At 41.2% G+C, this 12,217-nt stretch overlaps 2 protein-coding genes across 6 annotated transcripts in view; both read right to left on the reverse strand.

Annotated features, from left to right (window-relative positions):
• Window positions 1-18: 18 nt before the first annotated feature.
• Window positions 19-8,455, reverse strand: LOC129187901 (uncharacterized). Of its 2 annotated transcripts, none has more exons than XM_054787697.1 (7): window positions 8,271-8,455; window positions 6,159-6,449; window positions 2,875-3,123; window positions 2,638-2,748; window positions 2,427-2,474; window positions 2,170-2,184; window positions 19-2,062 (listed from the first exon to the last, which is right to left on the reverse strand). In XM_054787697.1, the coding sequence occupies exons 1-7, from the start codon at window positions 8,317-8,319 to the stop codon at window positions 990-992; spliced, it is 1,836 nt and encodes a 611-aa protein (XP_054643672.1). In that variant the 5' UTR covers window positions 8,320-8,455; the 3' UTR covers window positions 19-989. The 2 variants fall into 2 exon arrangements, with proteins under 2 accessions (XP_054643672.1, XP_054643671.1); XM_054787696.1 differs by having other exon boundaries at window positions 20-2,062; window positions 2,170-2,223.
• Window positions 8,456-9,659: 1,204 nt separating this feature from the next.
• LOC129187904 (SLAM family member 9-like) overlaps window positions 9,660-12,217 on the reverse strand; it is a 6,848-nt gene continuing 4,290 nt past the window's right edge. The window contains exons 4-5 of one of the 4 annotated variants that reach the window (XM_054787707.1): window positions 12,147-12,215; window positions 9,660-12,060 (exon numbers count right to left, since the gene is read on the reverse strand). In XM_054787707.1, coding sequence (XP_054643682.1) covers window positions 11,909-12,060; window positions 12,147-12,215 — 221 coding nt within the window. In that variant the 3' untranslated portion in view covers window positions 9,660-11,908. The remainder of the gene's footprint in view (window positions 12,061-12,146; window positions 12,216-12,217) is intronic. The other 3 variants (XM_054787705.1, XM_054787708.1, XM_054787706.1) reach the window with 3 other exon arrangements.

The following is a 12,217-nucleotide window of genomic DNA, read 5'->3' on the forward strand; positions in this document are numbered from 1 at the left end:
ATGATCCAGTGTTTAAGATTTTTAAGAAAATGCAGTGTTAGATCAACTCCAAATAGTGTAAGATTGACACTCCAACTTCAAGATTCACCAAAAAATGTTTATTTTACACCAATTACACAAAAAATTAACACTCCTCCATTTGCTGTGTAGTAGCCATTTACATTTTTTGGATAATCAAAAAGTCCAGGGAAGAAAGTCAAGTGTCATTTCATGCAGGCCTCGATGTATCGAATTGTTACACCCCTAATATACAGTAAATGCCCCTACAACGTAAATAATCCGTTCCGAGAATGTTTACATTTTAGGGTTTTTACTTCATACGAAGTGTAAAATACATGTAAATAGCCTAATCCGTTCCAAGATCTTGACAAACTCACCCCTTTGGCCCTTCAAAATATTGTTAATATATTAAGTCCACCAAATATGGTGGGAAAATATAAGAAAACGTTAGCATAAACATAGTAGAGTAACATTCCAATATAAAATAAGGTAATAAATCCGATTACTGTATATGAATAAAACTGAAAAACAAAAACAATCAACTGGTTTAAGGGCGACTACGAAGAGGAAGGGAGAAGCCTGTCTCTCACACAAACTCACGTACGCGCTGTATAAGTCAGCCAATGAGATGAGAGCGCAGGCGGTGCCCCGATAATCAGCCAATGAGATGAGAGCGCAGGCGGTGCCCTGATAATCAGCCAGCGAGAGCGTGAAGCGTCAGAAGGCGTCACCAAGTGTGCTCTGTTAGTCATGGAAAATGTTTCCCTCTCTGTCTCGCGCGCTATTCAAATGGAATTTCTGAACTTGCACCGACTTGACGCTTTACGTTATATGGAATTTCTTACGTAATACGATGCAGAAACTTTACATTCTTTATGTTCAGTGGAATTTACGTAAAAGGAGGTTTACGTTATGCGAGGTACTACTGTATGGTAAAGAGTGGTACACATGTATCTTTACTCTTTGCTGGTAGTCAAGTTGACATCCACCTAAGCTATGGAAAGGATGTAAGTGTGGCTTGGATATAAGTGTGGATGACTCAATAAGTCACCTTCATTTTTCAAATTTTCAAATAAAGATTTCTCCATAGTCTCGCCGGTGTTCTTGTCTGTGGAGGTCAAAGGGGAATGACGACCACACAAATCCACCCACTCCTCATCTAACTCCTGGTGGACTTTTGCAAAATGGTACGTGACTTCTGTCTTTGTGCCACGTCTGGCTTCGGTCAAGCTCTTGCTTCTTCTGATTCCTTCTCCTCGCTGGTGGGGGTTTACATTTGGAAGCAATGAGTTGTCTTCTTTCATCTTTTTCTCGGAAGTTTGTCCATAAATTTTCTTATCCTGACTGATATCAAGTTCGGTGGTGGTCATTTCTGTGGAGGTCAAAGGGAAATTAAGTGAAGCAGAGGAAGCGGTGAAGTTCTTGGATAAATCCACTGACTCCTCCTCATATAATTCTTGGTGGGCTTTCACAGAATGGTGTGGGACTTCTGTCTTTATGCCACGTCTGGCTTCTGTCAAGCTCTTGCTTCTTCTGATTCCTTCTCCTCGGCGGTGGATGTTTGCATTTAGACACAGTAAGTCGTCTTCTCTTTTCACATTTTCCCCAGAAGGTCCTTCATAAACCTGCTGATCCTGACTGATATCCTCAAGTTCAGTGGTCGTGTTCATGTCTGTGGAGGTCAAAGGGAAATTAAGTGAAGCAGAGGAAGCAGCGCAGTTCTTGGATGAATCCAGAAACTTCTCATATAATTCCTGGTGAGCTTTCACAGAATGGTGTGGGATTTCTGTCGCTCTGCCATGTCTGGCTTCGGTCAAGCTGTTGCTTCTTCTGATTCCTTCTCGGCGGTGGATGTTTGCATTTAGACTCGGTAAGTCATCTTCACTTTCCCCGTTTTCCGCAAAAGCTTCAATATTGATTTTCTGATTCTTGCTGACATCCTCAAGTTGAGTGGGAGTGTTTGCGGCTGTCGTCGAAGGGAAATGAAGTATGTTGAAGAAAGGAGCGAGTCTCGGGGCTGTATCAGGCTTCAACAGATTCGCAGCCAACTTGTTTTTAAACCCTACAACATCACATAAAAAAAAAGAAAACAAAAGTTAAAAGCAGTCTAAAACAGAAAAACAAGTCAGATCATAAAGCAGAATGAGAAGCGTAACAAATTTAAATCACCGTTGTGCTGTTCTTCTAAATTGTTGGACAGAACCATGGGTGTCAGTTTGGCTTCTGAAACATGACAACAAATCATTTCTAATTGATTCTAAACACGTTAGCTATAAAGGGAAAGTACCAACATGCCAGCGAGCCATTCAAAAACAGAAATAAGCCAAATAATGAATATGATTACTTGCTGATAATCAAGCCGATTGTGATTAAGTCAATATGACGATTTTACATGCTGCTCTCAAATCAGTGTTGATGGATCGTACCTTGTGTTGCATTTCTCTGTCTTTTCAAAACACTTGGTTTACAGTATTCTGTAAGAACAAAGAGAGAAAATGACCACACTTCTGTTTAAAATGTCTTGAAAACAAAAACTAATGTGTTGGAATGTGCAGGATATCAATGGATCATCATCAGTGTGGATTTCTGTGTTTTTTTGTCTTGTGTGCGTCATGTTTCATTTTCTTCTGCGTGTACCTGGATGTTTTCCACGACACACACAACCCAAAATGAATCCAAGAGCCAAGGACACAGTAATGAGTGCACATGCTGCTGCACAGATGGCAAGTAGATCATGTGATCTCTTATCTGCACAGAAACACAAAAGTCAAACTCATAGCAACCTCTCAGTGTACGTTAACATCAAGATAGCATTGAAATGATCTACAACCACCATTTGAACTTTTCACTTCCATCATTATTGATTATAATTACCCAGGAAGCAGTCCTTCACAGTGAATGAAGCCATTTCATTGGTCAGAGGGTTGCTGACATCACAACGATAAACTTGATCATCATCCTCATTCCTGACAGTTATTGGTAAATTTGGTCCAGTCTGCTGGTTTCCACGTGAGCTCCACGTAAAATGTAGCAAATGAGGGTGTTTGGACTCTGTAGCACAAAAGAGCGTCACCCGATTTGTGTCACTCATCTCACAGGATATGCTGGGTTTGGATACTTTGTCTGTGAACAAACACAAAGAAGAATTGTAGATTTTTTCATAAAACTGTTGGCCAAAATATATTACAGTGGTACCTTGGTTAACATCCGCCCCGGTTAGTGTGTTTTTTTTAGTTAATAACCACATTTTTTGCCTTGCATGGCTTGTGTTCTCACGCTTGTTTAGCATCCAAAATACCGTCCAGATTGTTCACGCCACCATCTTGGATCAAGCGGCAAAGACGAAATCTCACGATACTTACACGTGATCATGCAATGCATTATGGGCCGGGGGCGCCATTTTAGGACAACAGCGTTCGTTTAAATCAGAGTTGTAGAGAGATACACGTCGTGACAAACATATGGCGATGGACCGTACCAAGACGAGGGTGCAAGACCTTGAAGAGAAGACAGTCATCATTTCAGGAGGTATGTAAATGTGATGGGAGTGGCTTAATGCACACCCACACGTTCCCTCGGAACACTCAACTCAAATCAACCCGACGGCACATCCAGGGTGACTCGATGTGTTTCCCATCCATAACATTAATTTCTGGTTCCAACAACAAAACACAAGGATTCAAATTTACGGTAGCATGTTCACGGCAGCCAGAGTCAAACATAGCATACGTCACCAGACACCCTATAAGGCATCCTCATAGGCGCACTTCCGCAACGTCAGTGCCGCCTGTTAGGATCGGCCGGAGGCCGCAACTATGGAATCCAGTAATGCGGAGATGAGAGTTCTGTGTAACAAAAATTTATTCCAACAAATGGCAAAAATAGAACAAAAATACAAAGTTCAACTGAAATACATCCGGACCTAGTCAGGGGAAGAACAAAAAACACTGCGAGGCTTCCTTGATTTAGGAGTAGGCCAATCGACCACCGCTTGCACTTTAGCGGGGTCAGTCGGCTCTGAGTTTGTCCTTGTCCACAATAAACCCGAGGAATGACAGATGAATGGAATTCAATGAACAGGCGATTCTACTGTTGATTCTCCAGTCTTATCCTGCTGAATGTGTTCCTGAACAGAATTGGAAGAGATGGGAATGTCGTCAAGACACAAAACAGAATTGATTAATTATGTCCCTTAACACGTCAAATACTGCGGGGGCATCACCAAATATTCATAGTGCCCTAAGGGCGTAGTAAATGCCGTCTTCCACTCATCCCCCTCCTTAATCCGTACCAGGTGATATGCATTTCGTAGGTCTAATTTGGAACATTTTTTTTGCCGAATGCAATGATGAAAAGTCTGAATCCATAAGTGGCAACGGGTAAAGGTTCTTTACCGTGATCTCGTTAAGTCCGCGGAAGTCAATGCATGGCCTAAGTGATTATCTTTCTTTTCAAGAAAAAAAAAGAACATTGCTCCGAGAGGAGAGGATGACGGACGGATGAGACCAGATGTCAGATGAGGAAATGTAGTCTTTAAGCCGTTGTTGTTCGGGAACTGAAATGCTGTATAGCCTCGCGTTAGGGAGGGGAGCCCCTGGGAGCAATTTAATCTTGCAATCGTAAGGCCGATGAGGTGCAAGCTCCGAGCTTTATCCTTACTAAACGCCATGCGCAGGTCATGATAGACTTCGGGTACCCCCGTCAGACCAATGTTTTCCGTGGGAGCTGGTCCACTCGAAACTGGGGACACCGCGGAATGTAAACAATAAGCATAACACGAGCTCCCCCAGTTGGTAATTTGGCCTCCATGTTAAGCCGAGCCCTCCCAGAGCGGACTTTGAGGGTACAATAAAAAAAAAAAAAGACAACTGAAGAGATAGTGGTGCAGTTTGGTGAGAAACTACCACCAAGAGACGCCCATTAGGGGAGTGAAGCTCTTTGTGGTCCAGCAACTCAACCATCTTAATCCCGTGTCTAGCAACAAATTTAGAGTCCATGAAGCAATCATTCACCTTGACGAGACAGGGCATAACAGAGGTGCTCATACTCCGCGGATACCATCTTGTTGGCCAGATTGTTCTGTTCGGATTGGCCGGGAGACGTAAATATGGAATCCAGTAATGCAGAGATGAGAGTTCGGTGTAACAAAAATTACAACTTTTACAATTACATGGCAAAAATAGAACAAAAATACAAAAAGGTCAACTGAAATACATCCGGACCTAGTCACAGGAAGAACAAAAAACACTGCGAGGCACGGACGCAAGCAGGAAAAAAGACACGGTAAGAAATAAGGAAGCTGCTACTAAAAATAACTACCAGAAAAGTACCAAAATGAGAATACCTCTGCTGGAGAAAGCAAAGCAGGGAAACAGGCACTTACAAGAACTGCTAATGCTAATGCTAATGCTAATGCTAATGCTAATGCTAATGCTAATGCTAATGCTAATGCTAGGTGACCAGAGAGCCGAGATACACGTAGGACGCCAGGAAACAATCTGACACCAGAGTGCTGTCTGCACGCAGCTTAAGAAGCTTGTCCTACTTAGGTACAGGTGTGTTCAATCAGCTCCTCACAGCGACTCAGGGGTGTGCTGCAACAGATGGCAGACAGGTGGCAGCAAAGCAGCACACAATTCCTGAAGCCGCTAGCAGTTTTATTTGTTTCATTTTCTATATTAAACGGTATGGTACCCGTTTATTGGTTCTAGAATGTTGATATTTCGTTTGATATATTTTTTAAATTTTTTGCAAATTGTGGTTGCAGCAGAATAATGTGTTTATTTTATTTTGTTAATTAGTGGTTTTGTGTTTTTTTCCCCCAACAAAACTACATAAAAGTGATGTTAAATGTTCAGTTGTTTATTCATTTGTAATTATTTTTGCATCATTTTCTGCATGTAAAATTATAATTATTGTCTATAAAATGTGTTTAGTGTTAATATTTTGGGGTGTCTGGAACAGATTCATTGAATGTACATTATTTTCGATGGGAAAATTTGCTTTGGTTGGAGTCCATTTTGGTTTGAGTCGGACCTCCTGTCACGGATTAATGATGTTAACCAAGGCACGACTGTATTTGTTAATGAACAGCCATCAAACTATTATTTAATGCACAACACTGGTTAAAGTATTTATGGATGGAAGGGTAAACTTACCTATGACCTCAATTCTGTAATGGAAAGGATGCACTCGCTTGTTTATCAACACTTCCAGGGCATATTCTCCGCTGTCTTCATATGTGGCGTTTTTGATGGTGAGTTCTGCAGAGGCCTGGTCCAAAATGATTTTGTTCTCATATGGAGGGAACACACTTTGCTCCATGCCCACAAAATATACCACTTCATTTCCATCGTGCATCCAGAGAATTCCATCAGGTTTTCCAATGATGGATGGCACCAAGCGTATCTCCTGACCCTTGAGGTAATACTCAACATCCTGTGCAGAAACTGGGAAAGAGTCGTAAACAGTTAGATTTCCACTGTATTGGTGCACCATGAAGACCTTTTTTCCAAACTAATATCTGGGTCAAAAGCACACGCTGCAGCATCCATCTTCCTACCCTACTAGCTAGGAATGTCAAGGTACTGTCACGGTCTGGACGGCAGTGGCTCAGGAGGTTGAGCAAGCGTGTTTGGGCAAGACACTTTACCCAGCTTGCCTCCAGTGCTGCCCACACTGTTGTATGAATGTTAAGGAATATTTGGTGGTGGTCAGAGAGGCCGTAGGCGCGTATTGGCAACCACGTTTCCCTCAGTCTGTGCTACGGATGTAGATTAGCACCACCAGTCTGTGGAGTAAACGAATAATGGGTTCACTGTGAAGCGCTTTGTGTACCTTGTAATTCTTGTGTTTCCACCAATCATCTCTCTTTTCCTTCTTGTGTCTAGTCCAGGTGTGTTGTGTTGTCTAATTAGTCTGTGTATTTAGTTTTCAGGGTCCTGTGACGCCTTGGTCATGTTTGGATCATAGCTTGTGGTGTCACTTATTATTTTTTTGTTTTTGTTTGGATTATGGACAATCACTAACTTTATTTCTGCATTTTCTATTTTTGGATTCTTACCTCCATTCTATTTATATTAAACGAGTTCAGCAGCATTCCACTGTTGCTTTTACTTGCTTCCCTGCGCTTGGATCCACCTTGCCTTGCCGCCACATCTTGACCGTGTCCGATACAGCATAACGTGTGACAGATATGATAAAACACAATATGGGGATTATTGATAAATTGCTCATAATAACTTACAAAATAGCTGTGTTTTTAAAGGGGTGAAACAGAAACAAAATAAATAATTTCATTGTTTATATTTTGCAGAATCAATGCAAGAACAGTGCCAGTGTTTTATGGTAACTTAAATGTAAACAGGATTTTTTTTTAGGTGTCTGACAAAAAGTGGCACTATTTTTAAGTCATTCAGAAAAGACTACTTTTCTTTTCTCTCATGAAGATCAAATATGAAACACCGTACATTCCCGTAGCCTGCTTATGTTTTGCAGCATTATCGGTAACAACCGCTTGCTCCTCAGCAGCAAGTCTGCACTCTTCACTGCTCTCCTGCTTGCGCTGGTGTGGGTTTCCTGCATTACCCTGGTTTGCAGGACTTACAAGTTAAAGGAACTCTTTGCGATAGTTCCACTTCATCGCTGCATCAGCACAAATGTAATGAGGGAAATGACCACACTAACTTAAAAACCAAAACAACAACATTTATGTGACTGTCGTACGACCGGCTGAAAGCTGGCAATCGCTCCTAGTTTCTGAGTTTACACTGCGCAGCAAGCGATGCTCAAAAGTGAGTTGGCCATCTTGGAATCGGTTTGGAAAAGTGATCCACTGGCTTGTTACAAAGGAGCAGAACGTTAAATAAAGTGTATCTCGCATAAAGAAATGAATTTGACAGAACTGTGAACATAAATGGTATGTGTACAAATAAGTAAACAAATATTCTGTAAACATACTAACCAACAAATCCGAAAAGGAAGAAGCATAAGCTTATTTAGTTTATCCAGTCCAAAACTGCTTGCTGAAAATGCACATGGGTAAGAACAACTGGTACAACAAGTTTGAAACATTTCCTGACTTTGAATTAAGAGAAACCTGCAAAAGGAAGGTTAATGAATGAATGCATCATTGACAAAACATCGTACAGAAATAACAATACTGATAAACTGTGCACCCTACAAAACATATAAACATTCCATTTTATTACAAATATATTTTCATCACCACATAAACAAGAGTATTTATAAAAAGTAATGACATAACTTACCTAAAACGAGAAAGTTCACAATAAATAGTGCGGAATAATGGTAAGCCATTTTTGATGAAAGGGTTTCAATCTGTTTAATTAGAATTAGGTACGGTAGCCTTTCAGTGAACTGCCATCAAACTGATCTCTGTAGATGTCTGTCTCCGACTATGTGAGTAAGTGAAACCAGTTAATGTGACGTGGCGGCAGCAGTTTCCCACAATAAGAGCAGAAAAATGAGGAACAACACAATTATCCTGTTGTCAGTTACTGTAAGTGTATCTGCGATCACTTCCTGATAGAACACAGCAATGTCAGGCATTAGTAATCAAAACTGAAACAGCAGAATTAAAAGTTACATAAGGCGCATCGAATTTTTATGTCAATCTATGAACCAATCCAGGGTGTAGACCGCCTTTTGCCCAAAGCCACCTGAGATACTGTAGTCTCCGGCTCACCCATTTTTTAAATGTATTTTATGCTGAATTTCACTTATGTGTCAACCAAGCCCCCATTAAAAGGCTCTGACCTCCCTTGGAGTTTGTACTAAGCATAATAATTCATCTGCAGGGGTCTTTTTTTATAATGTTTATGACTGTCAAAAGTCAAAATGTCCACAGTGTGTCCTGTGGGCCATTCGTGGCCCGCAGCATTTTTTTTTATAGTACTTAGCACATTCTAAAATTGAACAGGAAAACTAAAAAAAAAAAAAAAAAAAAAAAAAAGAATAGAAAATATGGAAATAATTTTCTGAGAATAAAGTGAAAATGTTAGGTCAGAACATTTTCACTTTACGTTTTTACCACTCTCCTAACAGTTAGGAGAATACAGCGGAATAATAAGAATGATTCTAAAACTGGTCATCTTATGAGAAATAACGGTGTGAATGAGACAGTGGTAATATTATGAGGAAAAACGTGATCCTTTCACAGGCCCGTAACCAGGGGGGGTTCGGGGGGTTCGAACAAACCCCCCCGCGGGCCACAAAGGTCCACTTGGTAAAAAAAAAAAAAATAAATCAAGTCTCAGGCACATTCACACTCGCAAGCTTGATGTCATTTTGATGATGTCGAAAATATGCAAAATGGGGGAAACACCAGCACCCTGGCCCCCCCGTCCATCCAAAAGGTCCGTTCACTGTGATTTTTGCAACCCCCCAAAAAATATCTGGTTACGGGCCTGTTTTATGTCATCATATGAGAAAAAGCAAAACAGTCATAATATGAGAAAATAGTATTTTGGAATCAAGTCATAAAGTCATATTACGGGAAAAAAAGATTTACGAGAATAAAATGGAAATATTTGTAAACCAATTTTTAAAAATGCAATATAACCAATCAAAAAAGGGCATACTGTCGTCGTGTCCTATTCCAGTACCTTCGAAGATGTTGGTAAAATATCGGCATAGTTGCAGAAAATACTTGGTGGTTGCTTTATTGTGCTCCCAAGGTGAGATGTTGTGCAAATCATACAAACACGTCCAAAAGATGTATGAACAAATATATTTACAAAAATAACCAACAGACACACTTCATTAACTGTTCTCGATCGTATACGCTAAGGATGGCCGTGACGTTCTCCACATGTAGTCCAGCTCACGCATGCCTTTTACCCCATTTAGTCAGCACCCGTGACGTCTGCTGGTTTGACTGGGGAAACTGCAAAGTTTGAAGGTTGTTTTGCGGGACCAGAATTGCTGATGATGGAAGCAGAGGCACCAAGTGTGCCCCTGTGGCCTTGCCCAGGGGTGGGCAAACGACAGCCCGTGGGCTAGAGCTGGCTCATTAAGAGTTTTGATCCAGCCCGTCGGACCTTTTCAAATTATTTTTAAACATTGAAGCGATTCCGTAAGTTTTGAACTATCAAAATTATTCCAAAGGCTTCCGTAGTGAGAGAGTCTGCACTTTCCAGTGAAATATGGGTCATTCCGGCAATCCTAGTGACTATGTCACAGCAGCTACAGGAAGATCCCAAGCAGAGTGGGTGGGGGTCTGTGTACAAAGCAGGCAACGCGAGCGTACGGGACTGATACACATACAGAAACGTTTTTCGTGTTGTCAGTGCATATAAGTGTTTTAGGTTTAATTTTCCATTTTGATCCTATTTCTCCTCTCTCGTTGATAAGAATTGTTTTACGTTTTTGGGTAGAAGGTTATTGTTTGATCAGCGGCATTATGGATTATTATCCTAAGTGGCCTTTTTTGTAGCACAATTATTTTGTAGCACAAATATTAGCCCATAACTCCGCACAATAAGTTAGATATGGTCATCAGTGAACAGTAGAGCGTATAAGGAGTGCTTTGTGGTCTACAACTAATTTTGCTTTATTGAGTGTTGAGGTGTTTCTTGCCACTTTGTTGTCATTTTTTTTTCATTATGTTGTAAATTTGTAATGTGAGATTTCCACTTCATCTTCTCGTCTGTTACTGTGTCTACACCAGGGGTCTCAAACTCGTGGCCCGTGGGCCATTTGCGGCCCGCCGAGTCACATTTTGCGGCGCGCGACTTGTCTTCAAAGATGAGTGTAATACGGCGTGCGACAAGCCAATGTTACTCGTAGGACGCACACATACGGTTACACTCAACTAAGAGTGAGTGAGTTACTTAAAAAATGTGGAAAAAAAATTGCACCCATTTTCTATACCGCTTGTCTTCATTAGGGTCACAGGTAAGCTGGAGCCTATCCCAGCTGAATGCAGCAAAATATAAACTGTGAAATTATTTATTACATTTATTTGATTCACCCTATTACTGTATCAAGATATTATTGTTATTGTGAGCCATGCATCGCGTGTCGCATCGTGAGGTACCCCGAGATTCCCAGCCCTACTCCCAATACTTGATGCGGCCCAGCCTCACTCAGACTCTACCTCCAGCGGCCCCCAGGTAAATTGTGTTTGCCACCCCTGGTCTACACCATCAGTTTGTATTTGCTCGTGTGCTTCCTTTTTGCACTTTTTGGCACCAAATAGCATTACTTTAGTTTTAGTTAGGTTCACTGATTTTCCTTTTTATCAAGGAAACATTAAAAAGGTTTCAACAATGGCACATTTTCCATCTAATCATGAAATAATACTTTAAGAAACGGAAGTGCAGAAAACATGCATTTCTATAGTGGCGTTCAGGACGCGCAGCAACGCCATCACACCACTTTTTTCTACATAAGTAGCCGCTACGATTGAACGGATAACTTTTGTTATAGATAAAGGCAACTGACCGCTGAGTTAGTTCATCTCTAATCGGAATAATAAAGATGAACGTTGCATCAACGTGTGTAGCTTGCAACTTCATCGTTGGCAAATCACAAGGGGAGCTTAATGTCAGGTGACATCTACAGGGGGACGTTTACGCGATCGACCCAAATTATCTCTGCGATCAACATAATGGGCACCCCTGATGTAGCCAGCCAAACATTCACACTGACCAAATGGAGATTCGAACCCACATCTTCCCGATCTCCTGAGTGTTTCAAACATCCTACCCACTAGGCCACCGTGACGCTCCATCTCTCTCTGTTCAAATACATCCATTGGCTGTTAAACTTACAAAACTGTCAGTCAAATAATTTGGAGGAACAATCTGAGTCCCAAGTAGGGGATGTGTCTTCCTCTTTCACAGAATGGTAGGTCAAGTTGTTGCTTCCAAGTCATCTTCACTGTTCACGTTGCTGCCAGAGGTTTCTCGAGAGACTTGCTGGTATCCTCAAGTTCAGAGGAAGCGTTCAAGCCAGCGGAATGCAGTGAATCAGAGGAAGTATTGAGGCTAACGGCGGAATCCCTCAGCTCATCCTTCATCAACTCCTTGTTGCACCCTAAAAGACCAAAAAACATACAGTATGTCTAAAAATGTAAGCAGTCTAAAGCAGGAACACAATAAGTGGAAGAATTTTTACATCACCTGAGTCATCCTGTTGTTTTGAATTAAACTTTTCTGTTCTTCTCTCATTGTGTCCAAGATGTTTGGACGCT

This window comes from Dunckerocampus dactyliophorus, chromosome 9 (genome assembly GCF_027744805.1).
Source record: "Dunckerocampus dactyliophorus isolate RoL2022-P2 chromosome 9, RoL_Ddac_1.1, whole genome shotgun sequence".
NCBI lineage: Eukaryota > Metazoa > Chordata > Actinopteri > Syngnathiformes > Syngnathidae > Dunckerocampus > Dunckerocampus dactyliophorus.

What these genes read in the sequence shown, in the direction of transcription:
- LOC129187901 (XM_054787696.1), bottom strand. Translation starts at nt 8,319, where the DNA reads ATGGCTTACCATTATTCCGCACTATTTATTGTGAACTTTCTCGTTTTA. An exon ending in TGTGAACTTTCTCGTTTTAG is followed by an intron (nt 6,450 to 8,270) that starts GTAAGTTATGTC and finishes ACTCTTTCCCAG; the next exon opens with TTTCTGCACAGGATGTTGAG. An exon ending in TTTAGAAGAACAGCACAACG is followed by an intron (nt 2,063 to 2,169) that starts GTGATTTAAATT and finishes GTGATGTTGTAG; the next exon opens with GGTTTAAAAACAAGTTGGCT.